This window comes from Myodes glareolus, chromosome 7 (genome assembly GCF_982192425.1).
Source record: "Myodes glareolus chromosome 7, mMyoGla1.1, whole genome shotgun sequence".
NCBI lineage: Eukaryota > Metazoa > Chordata > Mammalia > Rodentia > Cricetidae > Myodes > Myodes glareolus.
Genome location: NC_142032.1, coordinates 17,801,692 through 17,828,588, shown reverse-complemented (window position 1 = coordinate 17,828,588; position 26,897 = coordinate 17,801,692). Strand labels below are relative to the sequence as shown.

At 41.1% G+C, this 26,897-nt stretch overlaps 1 protein-coding gene and 1 non-coding gene across 4 annotated transcripts; both read right to left on the bottom strand.

The window, feature by feature from the left end:
• Positions 1–1,601: 1,601 nt before the first annotated feature.
• Cwf19l1 (CWF19 like cell cycle control factor 1) lies at positions 1,602–25,804 on the bottom strand. 3 transcript variants are annotated; one of them, XM_048439183.3, is made up of 14 exons: positions 25,682–25,804; positions 22,911–22,995; positions 21,961–22,039; positions 20,865–20,966; positions 18,689–18,903; positions 16,836–16,954; positions 14,985–15,069; positions 13,214–13,354; positions 12,208–12,319; positions 11,003–11,082; positions 6,482–6,691; positions 5,630–5,749; positions 4,812–4,909; positions 1,602–2,567 (listed from the first exon to the last, which is right to left on the bottom strand). In XM_048439183.3, exons 1-14 carry the CDS (start codon positions 25,702–25,704, stop codon positions 2,423–2,425), a joined length of 1,614 nt encoding a protein of 537 aa, XP_048295140.3. In that variant the 5' UTR covers positions 25,705–25,804; the 3' UTR covers positions 1,602–2,422. The 3 variants fall into 3 exon arrangements, with proteins under 3 accessions (XP_048295140.3, XP_085550093.2, XP_048295141.3); XM_085693967.2 differs by lacking the exon at positions 5,630–5,749; XM_048439184.3 differs by lacking the exon at positions 25,682–25,804 and having other exon boundaries at positions 21,961–22,023.
• LOC125403650 (small nucleolar RNA SNORA12) lies at positions 5,935–6,079 on the bottom strand. The gene has a single exon (XR_007233017.1). It is a non-coding gene; the product is annotated as a small nucleolar RNA SNORA12 (small nucleolar RNA).
• Positions 25,805–26,897: the final 1,093 nt, after the last annotated feature.

Here is a 26,897-nt window from a genome sequence, read left to right as displayed (position 1 = left end):
ACCCCATCCACATTTCGCATTTTTCAGAGCCCTGCCCTCTGCCCCCTACCCCTGTGAACCCTACCACCTACTGGTAACAGCCACCGTAAGCATGAAATAAAACAACGCTAACCGGCCCGTTGATTCATTAGTTTTCAAAGTGCACTGTGATCTCCTGCACGTCCGCTCAGAATCTCTCCTATAATCCCAAAGCACCCAAGCATGTGATGTTATTCCAGAGTTAAGATTCTTTTCTCCGGACTTGTGATTTTCCCATCGGACCTTGCGAATCTTGCTACTTCTCAACTTTTCTGTTTCAGACTTGCCGACGCAATGGTTCTAGTTTGGAATTGTTTCTGAGGTGCCCTACAGGGCTGCAAAGACAAGTTTGGGGGTGCCCTTGTTCAAATAAGGCATACTTCTGAGTGGTGGATTGCACAGGGAAAGTTACCCGTCTTTCCATTTGAGTGGATTATCTGCTTCTAGGAACCAAGGTGTTTTGTTTTGAGACAAGGTCTCATATACTCCAGGCTGGTCTAGCACTCCACCAGGCTGGAATGCTAATAACTCGGCACAATATCAAAATCTCAGTGTCTGTATACAAGTTAGTGTTGTGGACACTGCTAATGAGTGGTATTCCCCCATTAGTTGGTTCTATTATTTTCATGTATCCCATGGAATTGGAGTATCAGACTTAAAGGTAATATCAAATGAGCCTCCAAGAACACATCCCTTAGAGTAGAGCAGACTGTCACATATCAGGGTGAAACCTCACTTGCTGTGTATGACAGGAGTGTGTCCAGTCTCCACAGGAGGGATCTAATTTTATTAGGAGATACTAAAAACTACAGCCAGGATAGTGTTAACCAGGCGACCCAAGTTGGTTCCTCCAGTTAGTTCACTTTTTAAATATTCTATTCTTAAAACACAACTCAAAGTTTTTTGAATTTTTTTTTTCTTTTTTGAGACAGGGTCTATATAGCCATGTCTGACCTGGAACTCACTATGTAGCTCAGACTTCAAACTCACAGAGATCTGCCTGCTGAGTGCTAACAGTAAAGACCAGGCCTTGTATTATTTGTAATTGTAGAATGGTTTATCCCAGGCTCCACAATCTTCAGGTTTCCAAGACTGTTTTGTTTTTCAATTTTGTTTTGTTTTCTAATATGCAAAATGGAGGTCAAGAGATTTTTGTGAGAGCCCAGTGAAAGTGTGTCTGGGCCTTAGATGGCCAATAAAGAAGAACAATTATTCTCTTCCGGCTTCAGAGCCACACCATTCTCCTGTGGACACACTGCTCCTACTCCACGGACTTACTGTGCACTGGACCACTGGTCCTTAAATCATATCTGTAGGTTGAGACTGACTGTGCTGGTTCTATTTTATTTGTAATTTCACTATGGTCTATGCCCTGATGATCCCTAAAGCCCTATCACCAATGAGTTTGAGATTTATCTAACAGCACTCTGGACACATCTGTTAGATAACTCAGCTATCTTAAACATCTAAGATGCATTTAAAGTCCTATCACCAATCCCGATCTGCTTGAGTTTTAGAAGTACCTAATGGCAATCTGGGCACATGTATTGGGTAACTCAGGTATGTTAAATACCTCAAACACATTCAAAGAAAAACTCATTTTATTAAATCTGCCATTTCCTTTCCCAGTTAGACTATAAACAAGTCAGTACCATGTTGGGACATTCACTGACTCTTGGAACTTAGAAAAATTCCCAGCATATCCGAGTTAAACATCAGAGAGATGGAGTGGATTCTCTTATGTGAAGATGATGCCATGAGAAAGCAACAGCAAAGGCCACAGTTTTCTATTCCCCAGACTGAGCTGCCTGTGTTATTCCGGGATACCTGCTAGGCAAAAAGCTCTGGTCTCCATTACACACACACATAATTTCACTTCGGGGTGATAAGCAACAGAAGACATTTGTTAACCTTAAAAAAGCATTCCTTTTTATCACTTATAAGATTTGGGGAAGGTTATTTTTGCTTTTCTGGGAGGGGGTGGGGAGGCTAAGACGTGTCTCACACGATAGCCCAGACTGGCTTGGAACTATGTAGGCCAAACTAGCCTTAGTTCACAACAATTCTTTTGCCACAACTCCTTAATTTCTGAGATTATTAGAAGGCATGAGCAACCACACCCAACCTCAAAAGGTTAAAAGTCTGTGAAGATGTGGACAAACACAGCTGTTCTGAGAAATATGGAGCAGACATTCTTTTCACATACAATTGCATCTCAGAATGACTTCTTTAAAAAAAAAGAAAAAAGAAAAAAGTCCATCCTAAGCCTCTTGCTGCAGGCAGGTTCCTGGGCAAATATGGAAAAGAGGCAGGGAGGCAGCCCCCATGGGAGACTCTGTAGCTTCATTCTAAAAAGAGGATGTAAGAATTTCCTGTAAAGTTCATAAAGTGTTCTTCCCTTTGCCTAGTCATCCAGAGTGAAGTCAAAAGGTTCAAAGTCTTTGCGAAAGCGGCGAGCCAGGGTCTCCTCCTCTTCCTTACTGATTTGACACTGTCTCCAGTCAGCCTTGTCAGGAACATTGAGAATGGCTTCACTGGCCAGTACCTCCCTGCAAAGAGAGTACGAAGGAAAATGTGAAGAGCAACTGAAACCCACCCAGTCCTGTTCCTCTCTAGCCAGCTCTCCTCGGTAGCATCTAAGGAGTCTGCAGACTTCTTACTCCTTGCACTGTTCTCCGGCCCTGACTGACATTTTCTGCCTTCTTCTCTATTAAAATCACTGCCATATTAAGTGACCTCTCCTACCCCATTTATTTCTCCTTCCCTGGAACAACTCAGAACTACAGTTTTAGTACTCAGGGTAGGAAAACCACATACAAAGTAGACAACAGGCATCAGAAAAATCAGACCGAATTTCATTCCAAGCTCTGCTAATTGATATCTATGACTTGAATACAACTTCATCTCTAATCCTTGATCTAAGACTCACTACAGGAGGGCTCTTTATAGGACTTGGTACAGTACAGAAGCCACACGACCAAAGCACGTTCCCAGCAGCTGTTCTGTCTCGTCTTAAACTATATAGCTCTGGCAGTCTGACGAGACAGTGAGTTTGCTGAGGGCATGGTTCGGAGTCACATCATGCCCATTCTGACTTAAAATCCCTCTGCCTATCCTTCTAGGTGACTCGCGTTGTTTGAGTACATCAAGAGAAATTCAATGTGAAGAAAACAATTTATATAGATACATATACACACAGCTTCTAATTTCTAATGGTTTATATTTTTTAATTTATTTTACTATAGTAGAAAAAAATCTATTTGGCTCATTTCAACTTTGAAGATACAATAAAGAGGTGAAAGTGAATCACAGCGGTCCTCTGAAAGATAAAGGTTCTAAGCCCAGATTCTGGTTTGCCTGGCAAGCCTTGAGCATGTTTCTTCATAATGTGAAATGAAGATAGAGTCACTTGCCCTATTAAGTATAAAATCTATCAATTATGTTAGTATTATGAAAATTTTCAGGGTTGAAAACATAAACAACTACCATGATCACAAACCATTTTGTCGACTGTACATGGTTGTGTGTATTGGCATATGCTTTATGTCCCCAATGTGCCTATCTACATCTGTTGCAAAGGCAACACGAAGATTAAACCACATATTTAGAGCATTTAACATATTTGTTCTCATTTATCAATTATCTATTTGAAAAAATAAAACCTCTATTTTCTAAACTTATCCAATGGGGCAATCTTTTGGATGCTTTCCAAATTAGTCTAAGAGTGGCTGACCGCTTATTGGAAACCACTGGGAATGGCTGGAGAACAGCCGCAGTCAGAGACCAGCCTCAGATCACCTCTGTGTGCATTTTCTACTTCCCTCCACACAGGCTCTTACAACAATGCAGAACAGCAAGGTTAAAGACCTCTCTCATCTTGGTCTTTCACCAAACCTTCACTAGATTGAGGTTTGAACCTTCAATTCTGTGACCATGGGCATGCTACTTAACTCACCTTAAGGCACACTACACCCAATAGAGTAACCACTAGCCAGATGTGGTCATTTAAATTTAAGCTCTATTTAATTAAATAAAATTAAGAATTCAGTTCTTCAGTTCCGTTTTCAATTTTTTTACTATGTATATCTATTTGTGTGGGTTCATATGTGCCATGGCACCTGTGTGGTCAGAGAACACATGGGTAGAAGTCAGTTATCTCATACATGTAGGTTCCAAAGATCAAACTAAATCACGTGGCTTAGCAGCAAGCAATATCATCTCACTGGGTCCTCAGTCCCATTTTCAAGTATCCAACAGCAACATGTAACTTGTGATTACTGTACTAGTGCAGCTTTACAGAGCATGCCCATATTTGTACGAAGTTCTGCTGAGCACTGCTCCAGACCATCACTCTTCACACAAGCAATGGGGCTGACAGTATATAACCAGCAGAACTGGAAGGTAGATGAGATAAGGCACGTGAAGTTCCCGCCAGTGTCTGACCCAGCACACGCTCAAAGCTAGCACTTTATTCTGACAAGGTGCTCTCATCCCATCTTTTCCCTCTATGGTCCACCTCTTAAACCATCACTTACAGGCCTTTCATGGAGCCTTACATGGAGCAGAAATGAGTCCATCCTTCTCTGAGTTTCTAAAGTACAATATTCTTCAAGATTTGATCGTGGTACTGTTCAAATTCTCCATCACAAGACTGTATTACTGATCTGCTCTAAAACCGTAAGCTTCTTGGGGACCATTCCCTAGTTGACTTTTCATTGATTACCCATGCAGTCTATCACCGTGTTTATTATAGGTCTAATGAAACATACCAAATAGAGTAAAAACATACAAACCTTCCAAATTGCAAAGGAAAATTCTTTTTAATTCTGTGGAAAAGCTTTTCTCCTGTGTCAAGTTCAACATAAAAGTACGCAGCTCCTGGCTGAGAAATCTGAAGTAAACAGAGTTGTATAAAGACAAAGAAGATCAAATTTAAAAAGCTCCTTCTTCTGCAAACTTTGATTTAGCAAAGAATTTAGTCTAGAAATTAAAAAAAAAAAGTGAGACAGTATAGGAGCTAGAGTTTAAAAAGCCAATATCTATTCCCAGTAGTACCCATCCTTCAAAATTCTCATTTTAGCAAGTGTCTAATTTCTTTGTTTATTTAATTCGTGTGTATTTATAAATGTGTGTGCCTATTCTCATGTCTGTGATTACACATGTAGGTGTAACCACGTGCCTGTGGAGGCCAAATGACACTGGGTGACTTTTTCAATGCTCTCCACCTTATATTTTGAGCCAGGTTTCTCACTGACCCTGCACCCTTTCAGTTTGTCCAGAGATCCTCTTGTCTCTGTCTCCTCGGAGCTTGGATCATAGGCACCTGTCCCAACACTTGACCTTTGCAAGGCTGCTGGAGATCAAACTTAAGTCCTCACCAAGACATCTTCCCAACCCCATGAAATGTCTAACTCCTTATTCTTCCCAGGAAAGCACTAAGACTTTGTTATAATGAAGTCTTCACCTCTAGTCTTATCAACATCCTGCATTCTAGTACCAAACAACTCTACTATTTCGTATTTTTGGAACAGCTTGACAGTACCTCTGATTCACCTTGTCAAATCCCAGATCTTAACTCCTCCCTGAACATCACCAACCCTTCCTGCTTCACCTGCTTGATGTCTGAGTGCTCTGGAATTTCCAACAGCTCTATCTGTTGCTCCTGTGCCTGGGTAATGAAGGCATCTTTAATGTCATCTGTAACACAGCTGCTGAGGGGCACAGGAATGACCTGGGTTTGTGTGGGAGGAAAAAAAAGAAACTCTTTGAACTGATTTCAAAGAAGCTGTCTTTAAAATCTTAGAGAAGGAGCAAATCCATCACTGGGGTGGAGAGCCACCCCTCAGTAGAGATTCTCCTCAGGCCAAACAGCCTCCATCGGCCTGGCTGTAGGACTTAAACTTATGAGAGCTAGTCACTTATGGGAGCCAATCTGTCAACAGAAAACTCTCAAGAGAGACTCTTTGTCCCTAAGACTCTGCCGGCTCCTACATAATGTACGTGGCAGAGTCAGGCCCATCTGAATACTTAGCAGATGTGCCAGGAAGACACTACCACCAAAAACACAAATCACTCTACTTCTAGCGGACTACACCCATGCTAGCTGGAAACTATTTTCCTACCTCTAAACCTTCATGCTGGACTTTCACACAAAATATTCATGTCTTACCAGCATGACCCATGTCTCTAGCTGCCGTGGAACCTGTTTTAACTACCCACTCTCTCTAAACAGGCACACACTGCTAGTCACTTACCCCAGTATGACCTTCCCTATGAAATCTCTGGGGTTTCAGCAGATACCCCTAGCCTTCTAATGAACACTATTTGAATATTATCCTGAAAGTAAGATTAAATGCTCTAAGTATTACATTAAAATTCAACACTAAGGTCAGAACTATTTAGATATTTATCAGTCTCAAGGTCCCCGAAGTGATTTCCAAGTTCCCGGGCAGAAAACACCTACCTGAAGCTGGAGATGATGGCTCCTATAATTTCTTTCAAAAAGAACACAGCGCTTCCCCCGACTCTTAAAGAAGCGTTTCAGAGTAGCCTTATACTTCTCCACTTCTTCCACCACCTCTGCCGAAAGCTCAACAACTGACTGGTAGTGCCCAATAGGCAGGATGAGGACGTGGTCATCACATAAACCTCCTTTAGCCAGGGCGAGGTAGCACTAGAGAAGAATCACATAAGCAGTTTGAAGCCTGCCTCACTACGGGCGTGTGAGAGAGAAGAATGGCATAAAGTAATCCCCTGAGACGGGAAGCCCGAAGCTGATCTAGAAGGGCACACCTAAAAAGTAAAAGCTCTTCAAGTTTGTTCCCAGCCTTCATTCACAGGCTCCAGGGCCAACTGTGCTGTGCATCACAGACCTTGGCTCCAGAACACCTCCCTAGACAGTGCTAACCATTACGATGCAAACCATAAATAAGAAAAGTGCCACCTCAGTCTGAAAAGAACTGAAAACTCAAAGTGAGACTCCAGCTATTCTACAGGAGGCCACAAAGAAAGAAGCTTTCAGATTGTCACCTTTAGAAACCAAAACAGGAAGAAACCAATGAAAAACAGATGAACGCCACCTGTCTGCAGAAGCGTTACACATAAAGCAAGCCTTAGGGAACATCCAGTTCTAGTCGTGGGGCCAAACTCTGGTGATTAAACAGGCTTCACTGTAAGTAAAAGAAAAAGGCAATTATCTTTACAGAGCCTGAATATTTAATCTCTAGTAAAGCCCCTGAGGAAGAGTATCTGAGAAATGTGAAACTGAATGACTTCCCTAAGACCTGTGATGTTCAACGGGGATTTGTCTAGCCTAGTCACCACACTCAGGATTATCAGCTCTATAGACTGATCCAAGGTGCTCCAATCATGTGACTAAAATCTTTATCCTAGATACATCAGCCATGGTATACAGTTACAAAGCTACATACTTATTATGGCGTGATTGTCAACTTTACTACATCTGGAATTAACTAAAACCCAAAAATGAGGGTCATACCAGTGACACATTTCTGCTTAATTTGAAGTGAGAAGATCTACTTCTAATCCGGATTTGAGCTGGGAAGACACACCTTTAATCTAGATCTTTAATCCAGATCTTTGGAGCTGGAAAAGCCCATCTCTAATCTGGGCCATACCTTCTGCGGGAAGCCTATATAAGGACATGGAAGAAGGCAGCTTTTACTTTTGCTTGCTTGCCCTCCGCTTGCTAGCAAGTCCATTCCTTCCTTCACTGACATTAGAGTCTACTTCTTCAGCATTCCAGTATACACTGAAGATCAGCTGAGACATCCAGCCTCATGTACTGAACAGACTTTTCCATCCATTGTGGGATTAGCTGGACCACATCCTGAAAGTCATTCTAATAAATACCATATGTGTGCGTGTATACTTATATATATGTATATACTTTTATATATATATACACACACGCATGCATGTATACACATACATACATATGTATGTGTACACGTGTATAGCTAGAGACAGAGAGATTCATCCTATAAGTTCTGTTACTCTAGAGAACCCTGAGTAATAAAATCCTTGACTGCCAAATTGAATTTATCACTTTAGTCTTTCTTATGCTTAATGAACTTCATTTCCTAGTAGTTTTGTTGTATTTTTTAGATAAAGCCTCACTCTGAAGTCCAGTCTAACCTAGAGCTCATTATGTAGTCCAGGTGACTTGAATTTGTAATAAGTCTCCTGAGTGCTAGTATTACAGGCATGAGCCACAACACTGGGTTAACAATATCAACATTTTAAATCTGTTAAATATATAAGCAACACATGATTCCCTTCTCTACTCAATATTTACAGTAGGGAAAACAGTGAGAAATATTTAAAACAGCGGGGGGGGAGTGGAGGAGATGGGAGAAAAGTAAGGAGGGGGAACTTGGATTGGTATGTATAGTGAAAAAAGATAGTTTGTTTTCTTTTTTAAAAAAATAAAAATAAAATAAAAATATTTAAAACAGTGAGAAATTAAGAAAATCAACTCAGTACTCCAAGAAACATAGACGAATCTAAGAAATACACAGAAAATTCATCTCGTATGAATCTTGTGAAATTGCTTCCATAAAACTATACTATCTATAATCAAAAAGGCAGAAAATGGGTTAAAGATGTATCTCAATAGCAGAGTTCTTGCCCAACATGCACAAGACCCTGGGTTCAGTCTCCAACACTATCAAGAAAGGAGGGGAGACTTTGAGCAATATTAATGAGGATGTGGAAAAGCCAAAACTCTCCTAATGTTGCAGGTGGGAGCATAAAATAATGTCATTCTGGAAATCAGCTTGACAATTTCTTAAAAAGTTAAAACAGACACGGAGAGAGAGAGCTTAGCAGTTAAGAGCACATACTGCTCTTGCAGAGGACCAAAGTTTAGGTCCCAGCATCCATGACAGGGGGTTCACAACGTCCTATAGTTCCAACTCCAGGGGATTCAAGGCCTGAATCCTCAGGCACCTGTACTTAGATGTACAAATACCACCAAACACACACATACACATGATTAAAAACAAAATATCGGCTGAGTGGTAGTGACGCACACCTTTAATTCCAGCACTCAGGATGCAGAGGCAGGTGGATCTCTATGAGTTCAAGGCCAGCCTGGTCTACACAGTGAGTTCCAGGACTGCTAGAGCTAAAAAGAGGAACCGTGTCTTGAAAACAAAAAAAAAAAAACTTTTAAGTTTAAACACAAATTTGCCAAATAATAATATACGGTTTTATGTTTTCCATCCCCAAACACATGCAAATATTACATTATTCCTGAAAGTTATAAAATGCTAACAAACTAAATGTCTATCAAGTGATAAGTAAATAGACAAAAACAATATATCTATATACGACACTAACTGGCAATAAAAAGGAATGAGACATTTATACATAGAATACAATATGATGAACCCTAAGATCCTTTTATGCTAGTCAAAGAAGACACAAAAAGCATTATTATATGGTTTCAGTTCAATGAAATGTCTAAACCCCACAACCCTAAAAAGACACAAGACATGGCCAAGGCTAAAGATAGAAACTGAGATTACTATAAATGTCTAAGAAATTTTACTGAACTGATAGAAATGTTTTAAACCTCTATTTGGTCTCATATTTTCTTTCTTTGAGACAAGGGTCTGTGTGGCCCTGACTGTCCTGGAACTTGCTATGAACTAGAGCAGACTGGCCTTGAACTCAAGAGATTTACCTAACTCTGCCTCCAGAGTGTTGGAACTGCAAGACATTCTGCAGGACACAGAAGAAAGTGACTGACAAACTGTCAATACAGGCAAATGTCTTTGAAATTTCCTGCTTCATGGAAAAGTCTGCCAGATACTATGGGCCAGTAGGCTGAAGATGGATGCCCAATGATACAGAAGAACTTTGGATGACTGTTCAGGCAGTGAGATGTCTCTGTCAATTCTAGAGTTTTGGAAGTTACTTAACAATACACGTCCTGTTTACTTAGGTAATATTATATCCTTCTGTAGTCTTTGATGGAGTTGAAAAATATATAGTTATAGTTTTCCTTAGTTATGATAAAAGATAAAGTAGATATAAATATTGTAACTAATTCTTGCTTGACACCTATTTTGCTATATGTAATTTTATTATGTTAAAGTTAAAACCCTCCTTTTTATTAAAACATAAAAGGGGAGGTGATGTGGGATTCCCCTCAGTATGCTGTGATTAACATTGATTAATAAAGAAACTGTCTTAGATCTGTGCAGGGCAGAACAGAGGTAGGCAAGGAAAACTAAACTGAATGCTGGAAGAAAGAAGGCAGAGTCAGCAGAAGCCATGAAGCTGCTGCTGGGAGCAGACACGCTGGAACTTTACCCGGTAAGTCACAGCCACGTGGCTAAACACATATTAATAAAAATGGATTAAATTAAGATGAAAGAGTTAGCCAATAAGAATCTAGAGCTAAAGGGTCAAGCAGTGATTTAAATAATATAGTTTCTGTGTGATTATTTTGGGAGTCTGGGTGGCAAACAAGTGGCCTCCTACTACAAAGGTGTGTACCATCACACCTGGCATCTAAACCTATACTATGTGATGATTATATGATTTAAAAAGCTTACTAAAATATCAATAAATTATACACTTAAAATGGGCAAATTTACTGGGTGTGCTGGTTCACACCTTTAATCCCAGCACCTGTAGGAAGAGGAAGAGAATTTCCGTGAGTTTGAGTTTGAGGCCAGCCTAATCTACACAATGAGTTCCAGGACAGTCAGTGCTATGTAGAGAGACCCTAGAGAACAGGAGAGGGGAAAAGGAGAGGGAAGAGGAGAGGAGGGAAAGGGGAAAAGGAAGGAAAGAAAGAAAGAGAAAGAGAGAGAGAGGGAAAGCAGGAAGGGAGGGAGGGAGGGAAAAGAAAAGAGTAAATTTGATAAGTAAATTATACACCATGCAAAGTTAGTAAAAAACCAAGTAATAGACATTTCTTCTCTGCTACCAATCTATGGAAGTAACTCACATGTGTGCCAATGTTGACCACCAAATGCTTTTCCACTTCAGGGCTGGCAAGGCAAAACCAACAAGGTCCTGGAGGCTGAGCTTCATAAGAAAGAAAGCCAAGTGTTGTTATGACCCAATCACAACAGACATAATCCTCACCCTATAGAGTTTACCCTTGTAGCTGGCAAGATGGCTTGACAGGTAAAAGTGCTTGCCACACAAACCTGACTTGAGTTCCACAACCAAACCCAAAGTGAGAAGAGTTTTCTCACTTCCACATACATGCCACAGCTGGCATGCATGCACACTCACATATTCCAACAACAACAACAATAATAAAAACTTTAAATAGAGATTTCCCTGTTGTTCGTCATTGTCTGATCTATACATACTGCAAAGATTGCAAAGCACTGAATACCCAATGCCTGGCGCCATTTTCAATGAAACTAAACCACTATTTGAAGCCTTCTGAACTGATAATCCACAGGTACATGATCCACATACAGATCATTACATACTGACTAAAGCAGCATGCAACGGGCAATAGGCTATAACGAGAGAACACTGACCTGGTGGGGGTTGTCAGACACCCCAATTCTAGTCCCAGCTATGACATCAGCCAGCTACATAACCATAGGTTTACCTTCCTAAGATCAGATTCAACTCTTTAAAGTAACAGAGGGAAGAAAGAGGACCTCAGGGGCTGGAGAGATGGTTCAGAGCTTAAGAGCACTGATTGCTCTTCCAGAGGTCCTGAGTTCAATTCCTAGCAACCACATGGGGGCTCACAGCAATCTATAATGAGACCTGGTACTCTCTTCTGGCAGGCAGGCAGACATGGAAAGAATGTTGTATATATAATAAATAAATAAATCTTTAAGAAAAAGAGAAAGAAAGAAAGAAAGATAGAAAGAAAGAGAACCTCAATGAAAGCTAGCCTGACTGTCCTTCCTCTCAGTTTGATTATTCTATTATTTTATGACTCACCTCAGTCTCACACATCACCATGTTTGACAGACACAAAAGGAGCTTTCTCTATATTCTTATAGGAAGAGTCTCAAGCAGCCTCAAAGTCAGGTTGTTTATACTATTCTGTTTTCACTTTGCTCCTAATAGCTCCATAAAATTTTTCTTTGCTAGAAGATGCTCTTAGCAATGCCTCTTTCCAAACAATCCTCCACCCTCCAAAAAAGTTACTGCTCCCAAGGAGTCCAAAGTACTTACGAGGCCTGCGTGGCTGTTTGGCCTGAGGAGGCTTGTTATCTCTGCCTGTGGATGACCGTTTCCTTCCCTGCTTTTCATTCAAATCGAAGAAGAATTGACAGGCAGATTCTTCCTGGAACGGCCAATGGGGAAAAGCATATTATTCAGCCAGCCTTTATACAGTAACTGACCACCAAACAAAAAGGAACTTTCCTGCAACTCACATCTGTTTCCTCTCAGCCCTGCCCTGCCTAGTCTGGGGAAGAGAAGTATCTTTCCAATTCTAACACCTCGACTCCCAGTCCCATATCTCAGCATCCTTACCCAACCACCAGCACATTTATCTCCTCTGCAATACAAGGCATAGAGCAATTCTTCCCCAGACCAGAGCAGTATGAACCCATTGCATTTTCCCCTCTCTCCCAATAATGACACATAGAAGTCCTAAAATTTCAGACATGAAACAAGTCCAATCCAACTTCAATGAAAGAGACGAGAAGGTCAAAGGAGCAAAGGTTAAAAAGAGAAGGCAGAAAAGTGGTTTTGAGTGGACAGAGAAGTCCAAGAAAGCAGACCGTGCATTCTGACATGAAAACCTGATTGTCCTTGCTTTAGCGGGGGAAAAGCTAATTTCTAAAGTTCTGCTACTGAGAAACTTCATTAAAGTAAAGTTCTCTACTAGAAATCATTATAGCAAAGTTCTCTACTAGAAATCATTACAGAAATCATAATCTCTGCTAGCAATGGACCTTTGCCTGAAAAAATGAGAATAATAAACTTCAGACAAGGAAAAACAATATGAATCAACTTGGGCAAAGGCTCAACAATGAACTGCTAACCTCAAAATACAATTAAAAAATTGAGCTTAATTACAATCTATTAGGATTTTCTAAATATTATCATGATTTGCCAAGAGGAAAATCATTTTAAGTCTAAAACTGATCTTTTTTGGTATATGAAACTGTAGTCAGGAAAGGCACAGCTGAGGACAACCTGGCCCTGAATCCCAACCACAGAAAGAATTCACCTGAGGGGCAGGAATTTGTCCTCCTCCAGCTGCGACCTTTCCAGACTCTCGGTAGGGATTCTCAGTGACGTCTGGAGGCTGCTTCACCAGTTCTGCTACAGCCATTAGCTTCATGGGAACAATACTGAATGCATAAAGATACTCCAGGAAAAAAAGAACATAAAGTTAGGGAAAATGTTGTTTGTCTCACTATAATCAACCAGCTTATGACGACAATTTCACAGAACGCCTCCGACATAAGTAAAATCATAAGCCTGTTTGTGGCTCTGAGAATACACAGTACTGTAGCAAAGGCCATCCCGGTGGCCTCTGCCATGACTGATGAGGGCTCACAGAGTAATGAGCTACAAATCAAAGCCCCAGCCCTTAAACAGACTAGGTCCTTCACTAAGGGGAACAATGACAATCTCACTACAAGGCTCAGGGGGACTTGTTTTGTAAGCCTTGAAGACAAACTCTGTTCTGTCACTGCATCTTTTGTTTATGTGGACTTTGTCAACAGAATCGTGACACTCCCTTTCCATGTTCTTCATGAGCAACCCAACTGGACAAGGTAAACCTTCCTCTCCGACACTACACAATTCACACATATGCTGGTGCATTTCCTTGCAGACTAGCAGCAAACAAGAGGATAAGTCATATACACTTTATAAATCTTGGGCTAATGGCGTCAGATAGAAAACTTTAGGCATGAATATATGCTTTGCCTCAACACAATATGGGAAATAAAACATTTAAGGATACCCTACCTCCCATTTAACTGTATTGGGGAAAACCAGGTACTATTCAGAGTATAGAAAAGTAAAGAAAAACATGCTCAGCTGGTAAGGATATAGACTGGAACAAAATTTTGAGACCAATAGTGCTTTGAAGTTAAAACTGCACAGTTTTGACTAAGACCTGTGCATCTCTGAGACTGAGAGAGCCTGAATCACAAAGCACTGCTCAGCCTGAAAGGTCAGCTTATAACACTAGTCTACACCTGTCAGGAACAGGCTGCAAAGCTCAAAACATAGGGAGTGAACGCGAGGCTACTTACCTTTTAAACACTGTTGATAACATGCTATGAAGGTTAGAGAGAAAGGTTATTCTGCCTATTTTCTCATTGGACTGCTTTTGATTTTAGCTGTCTCACTCAGCAGTCTAATTTTTAGCACTATCAAAACATTCCCAGAGAAGTGAAGCATACCACCTACTTTACTGATTTATTTTTTTCCCATCTGCACTATTTTCGAGATTCCAGGTATAACTAATAATTCAAAAACCTAGGAAGGCTTAATATACACACATACACACACACTTCATTTTGTTTGCTGATGCTGTTGTTTTGAGACAAGGTCTTACTTTGTAACCTCGGCTGGCCTGGAACTCACTATGTAGACCAGGCTGGCCCCGCACTCACAGTGATCTGTCCGTCACTGCCTCCCAAGTGCTGGAATTAAAGGCATACGCCACTGTACCAAACTTTAAGAATATTCCTGAGAGGATATGCTAAAAACAAGTAAGCATTTCATCTGAGGGCAAACGCATGCACCAACAGAGGCAACCACATGGATGTGGATGGAAAGTAACAAACAGTCTCTTAGTCTGTTGTATCCCAGGGAGCCAGGCCTTTCTCCCAGACCTCCTACAAAGCAGTCAAGAAAACCTGCCTTTACAAAGGAGTTGCTGAAGCTGCTGGGAATGCCCAGAAGATCTGAATGCCAAACTAAAGGAAAAACATTTTCCAAGCAGATGATGAAGCGTAACCAACAAACATCCAAATCTTTACCTTTTTCTTTTCCAGATTCCCAACATTTGCCAGTGCTATGAAGCGGGTGGCATGCTGTGCACTTTCTTGTAGAACAACATGGTTTCTAAAATGTATACGAAAAATAACAGATCTTGGTCACTCTATTCTATTTTACAAAGCAATGGGTTTCATTATGGCATTTTCATATATGAACCTTTATACTTTGCTTTAATTCATGACCTTCCCCTTACCACCTGCCCTGGTTCTCTTCCTTCCCTCAAGTAGCCCCTCCTTCTTTCATGTCATCCTAAGCGAGACTACAGATAGTGATGAGGGACAGGAAAAAGGGAGCCCTTGACTGCTGCTGGTAGGAAAGTGAATGGCGCAGCACGAGGAGGCCTCTCACAGGCCAGGCAGAGCCACCATATGACCCTCAAGTGCTACGGGGCTTCCATTCACACGTCCACATCCGCAGTTCCTGGTACACTCTTCACTTGGGATAGCAGAACTACCTGACTGTGCAACAGATGAATGGATTTTAAAATTAATGAACATACACAATGGGATTTCCAGCCATAAATAAAAACAAAAACATGACATTTGCAAGGAAATGGACTGAACTAGAAATCATTATGTTAAGAGAAACTACTCAGAAAAATAAATACGTTTTCTCTAAAACCTATGTTTAAAAGTGTGAGTTGGATGGTGGTGGCGCACACCTTTAATCCAGCACTCACTCAGGAGGCAGGGGCATGTAGATCTCTGTGAGTTTGAGGACAGCCTGATCTACACATTAAGTTTTAGGACAGCCAGGGCTACATAGAGAGACCCTGTCTCAAAAACAATACAAAACAAAAACTAACGAACAAAGAAAAAGAAGAAAACAAATCACCAAAACCAACAAGAACAGGACCTAATGATCGACAATGACTACCCAGCACTGTAATGGTAGACCCTAAACTTTTTTTTTTTAAATAAAAGTCTCTTTTTAAATATTTATTTATGGGGCTGGAGAGATGGCTCAGAGGTTAAGAGCACTGGCTGCTCTTCCAGAGGTCCTGAGTTCAATTCCCAGCAACCACATGGTGGCTCACAACCACCTGTAATGGGGTCTGGTGCCCTCTTCTGGCCAGCAGGCATACATGTAAAACAGAACACTGTGTATGTAATAAATAAAAAAATCTATTTAAAAAATAAACAAATAAACATTTATTTATTTATTATGTATACAATATTCTGTCTGTGTGCGTGCCTGCAGACCAGAAGAGGGCACCAGACCTCATTACAGATGGTTGTAAGCCAGCATGTAGTTGCTGGGAATTGAACTCAGGACCTTTGGAAAAGCAGACAATGCTCTTAACTGCTAAGCCATCTCTCCAGCCCTAGATCCTAAGCTTTTAAGGTCATAGTCTAAACTCTTTTATTTCATTAGGAAACAAAGAGAAAATTAATGACTAATGAGGGTGGTGTCTCATAGGAAATGTCCTCCAGACACTCATGTGTTTAACGCTTAGTGGAGCTATTTGGGCAACCTTGGAAGGAGGAGCCTTGTTGGAGGAAGTATGTCACGAGGTTTGAAGGTTTAGAGCCTTGGCCCACTTCCTGGTCTCTCTCTCTGCTTCCTATGTGCAGATAAAATGTAATCAGCCAGCTCCCTGCACCTGCTGCCATGTGTCCCCTCCATGGTGTATTCTCCTGGAATTATAAGCTGAAATAAACCCTTTCTTCCTAAAGTTGCTTTTGGCCAAGAGATTTTACCACAACAACAAAAATTAAGCTAATACAATACAGTCAATCACTTGCTCTGGTGCCTTAGTACTAGAAGGAACCAAGATATATAGCTAAAAGTGAACACGATGATGTAGAGAAGACCCCGGAGATGTTACTCACCGGTATGGAAGTCTCTCATAATACGACTTTTCCAAAGCAGCAAAATGATACCTTGGTTTCAAGCTTGCGGCAAGACTGGAGACCAAAGCTGAGCCACACTTTTTGGTATCCACTCCTCCCTAGTAAATGGGAACCTGATTATCAACACAGACTCAGGAATTATGAACAAATACAAAGAAACAAGAAAGCATTTTGAACTATCTTTCTAATCCATACACAGATACAAATGTGGACTGCAGGATTTGCAGTGAACTGCATACCTAGGGCAATCAAACACATAAAAGTATCGGACTACTACAATTGCAGAAGCAGCACAACTGTTGGAAATCAGTGGACACAAGGCAAGGCAACCCCTCCATAATGACCTCTAAAACACTCACTAAGAGCTCCTTCTGAAGACAGGTCTCTCCCTACAGCCTATAAATTATGTCTCCATAAATATGCTTTAAAGGGTACCTATGTATCTGAGAAAGGCAGACAGATCTCTTAGTCCAAGGCCAGGCTGGTCTACATAGCAGGTTCCAGGACAGCCTGGGCTACACAGAGACTGTCTCAGATAAAACAAAATAGAACAAACAGAGGCTTGCAAATAAAGACATTCTTTTATGGTAGACTTGCTCCTAGAACACTCCTAGCTTTTGTCTGATTCTTTCCTTCTTCAAGTTATTGCTAAAAGGTGGGTGACTGACCTTGAACTTAGCAGCAGCATCACAATGACTAGCTAACTGTATCATTTTCTTTCCCATAAAATCTTATATGAGCCAGGCATGGTGGCACACACCTTTAATCCCAGCACTTGAAAGGCAGAGGCAGGTGGATCTCTGTGAGTTTGAGGCCAGCCTGGCTTATACAGTGAGTTCTAGGACAGTCAGAGCTGTTACACAGAGAAACTCTGTCTCAAAAGAAACAAACAAAGCAAAAACCAACAACAAAAAAATTTATATGGTTATTTATAAACTTTGACCAAAGTTCCCCCCCTGTTGATTTTAGCTCTCCCCCAAGTAAGGGGCTTCCTTTGTAGAAGCAGAATAACCACAGGTCAGCAGAAGGAGATGTTAGGCTCTCTTCCTTTCATCATCCTCCTGGCTGTGCCTGCCATCTTGCTGACTTTTATGGTCATGGACACTTAGTGCTGAGTCAGCAAGGACTAGCACACAAGGCCACCCTGCTAAATCTACTGGGAGGGCTTATTCTCAAATTCAGTCTTACCTTTCCCTCCAATGAGGCTCAGCTGAGCTTCTGACCTTACACCTTTCCAGGGTCTCCCTTAGACTACATCTATCTGTCATAGCTTACTGGTAGCAGCCCCTTTTCAAGGCTATAAATACTTAGGTAGGTTCCAGGGCATCCTATGCTAGTGTTGCTACCAGAGATTTCATATTCAGCACCTTGCTCTTCCCATCTGTAGGTATTTACATAACTGTCACAGTGTTACAATGACCCAATTTTACAATATATTTTGATAGCCAAAAAACAATATTTTGGAATGAAAAGGGATAAGTAAATGCAACTGGAGAGATGCCAACAGCTGTAAATCTTCCCACTGGGAATTAATAAACTTGCAAAATGCATAAAGAAAAAAGTAAAAGGAGGATACTTTTAGAAAACACAATTTCAAAAACCAGTCACTTGTAATTATGATTCAGAAATCTCATCTGTAAACTATATTTTTATGAGATCAACTTCTGTTTGTCATTAGATGTGGCTTTTAGAATCTTGAAAGTTTTCACAAAACAATTCTAGGAAAAAGTACTATGAGTTAAAATATTCAAAGTAAAGAGAAAAACTTTAAAGACCCAACTTAAACCAGTGTAATTTGCTTTAAAATTTTCAACTGAACAAGCACTACTCACAGAAGAATTCCCAAAGCTCCCCACATACTTGGGCCACGGGGACGTGAGCAAGATATCAACACCCTTAAACTGGGATGCCGAACACAGCATTGTTCTCAAAGAAGACACATCCGTGGGACTAAAACTGTAACTTGGGACTGGCTCATCTAAGGACTCTGTCCCACTGAGATAGGCAATCTGCAGTCCCGAGCTTCCAGTGAAGACACCTTTTCGACCTGGGTCCAAAGAAAAATGAATGAGTTCTAGTCAAAACTGTGAAGGAAATGTGCTCTCTCTCCCCATGCTTCCATCCCCTGGTTCTCTCCCTTTCTACACACCTGAAGGAGTGTGACTTCTACAGCCCCACCTGGCTCCGAGGGGCCCAGACTGCCTGGTTCTGACAATATTCCTATTCCATAAAGTTTGAGCAGCTCTGAAGTGGTGGCTGCTGGTTACTGACTGAAACAGACAGGGTTTGCACACTGACCTGTTCTCCAGCACCTACCTGCTCCCCCCACCCCACATGACAGCCTCTTACTGGGCTACTATTATCTCCCTGCTTCCCCTCACTCTACTTCCTCAACAGCTTGACCCTTTAGGCAGCTTTATTTTTTATCTTTATAGTACCAACTCCCCAAATTTGATACCAATGGATGTACGAGAGAAAGAACTATCAAATTATACACAGCTGGAGTGTTTCAGGCTACCACAGGCCCACCAACAAGATCACAGTTGAAAGACGTGGCTCAGTGGAATTCGCCTAATAAAATGGTTGGCAAATACAACAGTGTTCTTATACAAACCAGAAAAACACACTGATGGTGACAAGTCAGTCCCGCGTGCATATCACTAACAAATGATAGTGATTTCACAATGTCTGCTTCACAGCAGCTAATAACCACTATGCAGAGGGCTAGCGAGAGGGCTCAGCCACGAAGAGCACTTGCTGCTTTTTCAGAGCATGTGGGTGTGGTTCCTAACACAAAAGTCTCTCCAAGAGCACAAGGCACACATGTGGTACAAACATACACATATATTATATAGGCAATACACCCATACACAGAAAATAATAATAAATTCTTTTCTTTTTTGAGGTGGCTCAAGGAAAGGTGTTTGCTCTGCAAGTCTAAAAGTGTGAGTCCAATCCTTAGAAGCCACATAAAGGTGAGAGAAGAGAAGCAACTCCAAAGGTGTCCTCTGATTACCACACTTGCATTAGGCAAATGTATGTACACACACATAACTAATAATAGTGAAAAATTTAAAAGCAAAAAGCATGGGGACTATAGCAACAATTCAGAGGCAGAGCACAGACTTAGCAAATGTATGAGATCCCGGTTTAATCTCCAGTAATGCAAAAAATAATATAATAAACTTTAAATCATGTAAAAAAATGTTTTCCTCAACAATTTGACTAAATGATTTCATGGGATTGAAGAAAGCTGAAATTGCTCCTGTGAGGGCCACAGCAGGCCTGAAGGCAATGACAAACTGTGGGAAGGCGGAAGTGGGGCAGGTCTAACAAAAAAAACACAGAAGCTAGCTAGAGATACAAGACCACAAAGAAATGTGAAGAACGCATTTTAGAAAGCAATAACATGAATGATCCAGGACACAGTAAACAAACAGGAGAGGGTGGGGAGGGACCAATAGCAGAACTTGACAGATGCCTTCATCCTGACACTGGAGAAATGCAGGGGGCTATGAACAGCTTTAACTTAGAATTAGAGAGGCCCTGAAATAGGAAAAAAGACAAAAGGAATGAAAAAGCCCGAGCAGGAACACTAAAAATTCGAGTAGCCAAAGCCTTAGACTGAAGCCTAGAGTAAAGCTAGTTTGCTAAATCAGCAAGGAAGGTGTATGCGCAGCAAATCCTGCAGGAAAGACGGAATGTGTGCTCCGAGTTCTCCACACACTGTGAGCAAGGCACTGACCACTCCAGCTGGCGGAGAAAGCGTGCACAGGGCTACAGGAATACAAGATTAGGGGAACAGCAAACTGAAGAAGAAGAAACATCACTGTCCAAAGGGTACAGATGCAGACTTAGAGGGAAAACCTTCCCCAGAGGGAAAAACAAAACTAACTCCTAACTTTGTCAAGCAGTAATGGCAGAAGGATCCAGTCAAAACTCCTCCTGAGATACTAATCCCTGGAAATATTTTACTAAAGTCATTACCAACAACAAATGCTAACTCACCCAGGTAAGTGATGTTTTCAGCTAATTCACACCCATCAGCATCCTGGAAATACTGTACTGTCTCCTGGTTGTTGGCACCAAGCACATACGTCTGAATAGGAGCTAAGAGGGAAACAGACATAGCACCATATGGTTACTGGATCTGCTCTGACGTTCCAGAAATGTTTCCTCATTAGTAAAACAGTCACAACAAGAGTGAAGAGTTCCTTCCACAGCGATCCTAAATGTGGAACATGCTCACCACTGAGGATTCCTAATTCAACCCTGGTGGCTTGAGTACTTACTAAACAATATTACTAGGCTAATGAATTACCATCTTAAAGTACACTGTCAATGTACTTTTAATAAAATTTTATAATTTTATAAAATTTACAAAATTTAACAGTAATATTTTAATAAAAGCACTTGATAGAGCTGGAGAGATTGCTCAGCAGTTAAGAGTACTATCTGCTCTTCCAAAGGACACGGGTTCAATTCTCAGCACCCATTCGGTAGCTTACAACTGTCTGTAACTCCGGTTACAGAGGATTTGTCACCCTCCCACAGATATATATGCAGATAAAACATCAATGTACATAAAAATAAATAAATCTTTTTTTTAAAAAGTGAGCTAAGAAATTAGCTCTCTAGAAATAAAGAAAAAAATTTAAAAAGCACTTCATGAAAAAGCTCGAAAACCGAAAACAATGAAAGGGTATGCTAGTTCCACTTTTCAATTCTTGCCAATCTAAGTGAGTATTCTTTTGGTAGAATGAAACTGAACAAAATTCAAAATGTGGGGAAAAAAATGGATTACACATATGCATTCTCTTTTACTCGATGCAGAGTTCAAGAGAGACATACTACTTTTTGTTATTTTTGCTTTGTTTAAACAGTCTAGACATGCAGGCCAAACTGGCCTGTCCTGGGTTTATGATACTTCTACCTTAGCCTTTCAAGTGTTAGCACCACGGGCATGCACCACCAAGGGCAAGAGAGAAACTCTCTGAAAGCAGTTAAGAAATCTTCAGCAACTAATATGTGAAAAGCAACCCAACAATTACAGCCCCTGACATTTGGTTAGAAATCATACATTAAAGAAAAATAATTTCTGTACCTTTCTTGTTGCCAGTCTTATAATCCTCCCACTCAGCATCTTGGGTAGAGCCAAAGAAATTTCCTACACACAACAGCAGCTAAAATGAGTTTTTTAAAGATATATGAGATTAAAACAATAAATTAAACAGCACATCATTGACTGTGATAACCAGTCAACTACTCTACTTAGTAGTCTCAAACCAAGTATTTATTCTTCGATTTGTAGAATTTGAAAACATCTTTAACAACAGTTAACTGATAAACCTATGAATAATCAAACTACAATGCACTGACAACCAAATCTAAGTTGGGGGCGGGGGGAGAGTGGGGAGTATGAACTGTGAGAAGGCAGAATTAAAGTGCTTTCCAAAGATTCCCAGGGCCTCTCTAGCCTCCTTCCCGGGAACACACAGTGGTTTAAAGAATCCCTCTGTGAAAGATGAAACTTAAATATTAGACTTCAGAAACAAGGAGCTTAAGAACACCACATTTGCCTCCCACTGTTTTTACTAACCTTTAACATAATGAACAAATTCTCCCCACACCCACTAAGAACTCATAATCTACTTGGCAATCATATACAACATTCATTTCCAGTTCTTTCTCTTGTAAAGCATTTGCACATCTGTTACCCGATTTAATCCATAGCACACACTCATGAAGTAGATCTGTGCTTACCAAACCCAGGTGTCAGAACCGCCTGGTTCTGTTCAGTTTGTTTGCTTGTTTGGGTTTTGGTACAGTAAGACAGTAACAAGACTGAAATTCAAACAGTGTAAAAAAAAAGTGGACAGTAAATAGCTCTCCTTTTCCCATCAGTCTGTCAGTCCACAGTTACTATGTTCATATCAAAAATAAATAAATTCAACCTAACAACAAAAGGGAGAATCAACCATGAAATTATCAAAGGATCCCCCACTTTAATGTTTGATTAGAGTAGTAAAGTATCAGTAAGAATGGTCAACTTACGTCAAAATTCCCACTTTTCTTCTGAATTGTTCGAACTCTATTGAATAAAACATCAAACTTTCCTTCAACATCTCCACAAGCCAAGCTGCGAACAAGAGATAAACATTACAGCAATTCAGGAACCACAAAGATCTGCTAGGCTTGGCATACATGTACTTGTCTTCTGGAACAGAGACATGGCACAGTCTCTGCAGGTATCTTCTACTGTTGGCATATTTCAACTCTTACTAACCAACAGGTGGATCTTCCCGGAGATCTCACCAACACCTCAACTCACCATAGCTAAAATTTAGCTCTTCCTTCTTCAAAACTGAGCCAGCTCCGTCTCATTCCCAAGATTTGTGGATAGGCTTATCACTAACATGGTCACTAAGAGTCAACAAGTCCCTTATTTAACTAAGAGTCAACAAGTCAAGCAAGTCTTTTCTCCAAACAGTTTTCATAATCATTCTATTCTTACTTCCACCACTATGCCCACTACACAGCTCTCTAGTCATCGTCCAGGGAACACAAACTGAACAACTACACTATGCAAAGTTCAATGTGCCAAATGCTACCCTAAAGACATGCTAGAATTACAACAGGAGGAAGACTACTGTAAAGTCTCAGAGAGTTTACTTAAGGAAGCTCCCATCATGACTGTATATGGAAGAAACAATGACGGGAGATAGCCTAGTGTTAGGGAGCTGGAAGAGGAAATGACAAGAGCTGAGGATGATAAGGTGGACTACCCCAAGCTGTCAAGTGACTTGTCCTGAGTTCTAACTTACATAGTTTGTTGTTTGTTTTTATGTTGGGGGAGGTATTTTATTGGGGAGGGCATAGTGTGCCACAGTGCTCATGTGAAAGTCAGAGGAGAACCAGAGAGTTAGTTCTCTCCTCCCACCATGTGTGTCATCAGGGACTGTACTCAGGGCATTGGGCTTGGCAAGAAGTGCTCTACCCTCTGGGCCATCTCACCAGCCCTTTATTTTCTTAATGTCTTTTGATTCAAAAAACTACAGTTTCTATTGTTTTTCAGTATGTCTCCCTGGTGTTTATTGCTCCTACCAATGAACACTTTCAAGCAGCTTAGTGATATGATTGTACATGCTTCATCAATACTTTTAATAACAGGGAATGATGGTCTAGAGGAACGGTTAGCTACAACCCAAGTGTAGACAAGAACAATGGCTAATGAACACAGGAAGAGAAAATCAGATGAGAAAACTTAAAGAGTCTGAACACAAACTAATGAAGGAAGTAGGAAGGGAAACGAGGGGGAAGTAGGAACGGAAGGAAACAAGGCTGAGCAACTGAGAGTTGTGATGTGGCAGAAGCAGAATCCAACAGCCTGGTTAACAGCCTTGGTCCAGGATCCAAGGCAGATGCTACAGATCCTCCAGTACCTTTGTTCATTACACATACCACCATCGGCTTAATGCTCCTTCCTCAGGTCTTGCAAGGTAACTATCTCTTGTAGCAAGTTTTCCTCAGGTCCTAGCCCATCTTTCCAGTGCTTTCTTTTAGTTTTCCTAACTGAACTCTCTCCAAACTGCCAACAGATCACTCTCTGTCTCTGCTATTCTCTAAGAAAGTTCTCTGTCCTAACAGCCCCTCTGCACTCATCCTCAAAGCCTTTCCCATTCACCAAGGCCGAGTAAATCTCTGGAGCATTCCTGGTGAGCTGAGATAGCCACTCTTTCTCAAAATCTCAAAATGTGCCATTTCAGAACAAACTCTGCCATAACGATTAAGCAATCTGATTTATTCTCTAAGCGCCTCTAGAAATCTTTTCAATCCCCACTGACTAACAATTCCTAGGAGGCACATTCAATATTCATTATCTGGTGTAGGTCCTTTTACAGTGTTTTCTGATCCCAATGATTTAAGATGGAAATCTGTAACCTTACAGTGGGAATTCCTTACAACCAAAACACCACCAAGCCCTACTGACTGCACCTGTTCAATAAACCATCAATTCCTGAACTTTCCCTCTGCCATCATCCTAACTAATCCTAGCTTCCTTCTACTTTGGCTCTGATTGGTTTCCCACCATTCAAACAGAATCACTTTCCACAACGAAAACTGGATCACGCTAAGGAGCTATTAAACATTTCAGTGACTTCTCTGGGATAACGACAATATTTACCAGAGTTAAATCTTCACGTTCTCAGGAAAGCCTTAATGCCTTTCATTAAGTCAAGTATCATCATATATCCTCCAGAACCGTCAACTTTTTCTCTACATTTTCCACATTTGTTGACACCTGTTCTTCTGGTCGAAACTATCAGCTATCAAGGAAGAAACTCATTTGTGTAACGCTTGCCACCATGCATGACACACTACCGCTACTCAGTCATCTTTCTGAATAAATTCTTGTCTTCGCTAACCGACCACGCCACACAAGTACGCCGGGACAGGAACAATGATTATCCTGTCTGTCAATACCCATCAGTGCACCCGATGTCTCCAAGTACTTGGCTAATCAATAAATGCCACGAGGGGAGAAATGAAAGGGAAATTTCATTTGCAGCAGGCTGGGTAGGCCTAAAAACACGAAGTCTGGCTTCGCAAGTTTTTATCTCTCCCGGAGAGACTCTGAAGACACTAGGGTGGAAAAACGACAGGAGGAGCGCAGGAAGCCTCGATTCCAGCTCCCAGCAGCCAAGCGACCTCCCCTCCGTCTTCCCTTTCCGGTCTAGGGAACGACCCCCGCTTCTACGACTGCCTCTCTTCCCCTTTTCCTTTCCCCGCTAGGTTCCTGAGTCTTTCGATGCAAGACAACTCACAGACGCAGGGGCTGCTGAGCCATCGGTGATTACAGCCTGTGCTGAGACAGCCACCCAAAGCTGGAAACACAAACACGCGCTCAAGGTTAGAACGCCAGAGCGCGGAAATATGGCGTCACGCAGATCAGCCAATGAGAAACCACCTACGTCTACAGTGAGGGCAGAGGGACAAATCTCTACGCGGCTTTGCTTTGAAAGGAAAACTAGAGAGATAGTGAAAGGGTTAGACAAACGCAAAACAAATTCGTTCGTTCGTTCGTTCGTTCGTTCGTTTTAGAAACATTTGGAAATTAGTGAACTGGTAGTCAATCTCTTCTCTCTCTCTCTCTCTCTCTCTGTCTCTCTCTCTCTCTCTAAAGCAAGCACTCTTAACAGCCGAGAACATTTCTCCAAGCCTAGCTGGGTTTGTTTTGTTTTGTTTTGTCATTATTATTTTAGTGTTGCGGGGTGTGTGTGTGTGTGTGTGTGTGTGTGTGTGTGTTTGCATAGGTGGGCGGGCACACGTTTATTTGCATACAGGTACCTGTGGAGGCCAGAGGCCAAGTCAAGATTCTTCCTCCTTTCCTCCCACCTCATTTTTGCCCAAAAAATCCCTAACCATGGGCCCTCAAGCTTGCCCAGACTTACATGGGCACTAGGGATCCAAATTCCAGTCTTTATGTTTATTGTGATAAAGGTGACTTAGATGTCTCCCAAGCCCCCTTTTTAACACAATAGAATAACAATCATCACCTCAATTCAATGTATCGGCGTTGTCAAAGTTGCTGTCTTGCTCACTTCTCTCCATGTACCCAAGCACTTTCACTGAGTTTTTAGAAAGTGAGTGCAGACCTCAGTGTGCACCTCAGAAATAAAATATCCTCCCTTAAGTGACCTTCATATTAGCACACTAATGAAGATGAAAGTTAATTCAGCAACAAGACCTAGCAAACATGGATATTTAGGGGTTCTCCACAATTAATTTCATACATGGGGTTCATTTTCATTTGGGAATTAAGCAATTTAACAATTTCATTTAGTCCTATTTGCTTTCTTTTTTCAGTACATTGATTTTTCTGAAGATCGAGGCCAATTAGTGTTATGCCCAAATCTGTGGGGTCCCCACAAAAGCCAACAAAGGAGACCGAGTTCCATATGTAAAAGTAAAGAGCCTTTATTATAATCAAGCTTGCAAACTCGGTCTCTCCGCACGTCCAACATATTAGAATAACTGGAG

What these genes read in the sequence shown, in the direction of transcription:
- Cwf19l1 (XM_048439183.3), bottom strand. Translation starts at nt 25,704, where the DNA reads ATGGCTCAGCAGCCCCTGCGTCT. An exon ending in AGAAAAGTGGGAATTTTGAC is followed by an intron (nt 22,040 to 22,910) that starts GTAAGTTGACCA and finishes AACTCATTTTAG; the next exon opens with CTGCTGTTGTGTGTAGGAAA. An exon ending in GACAAATTCCTGCCCCTCAG is followed by an intron (nt 12,320 to 13,213) that starts GTGAATTCTTTC and finishes TGGCCGTTCCAG; the next exon opens with GAAGAATCTGCCTGTCAATT.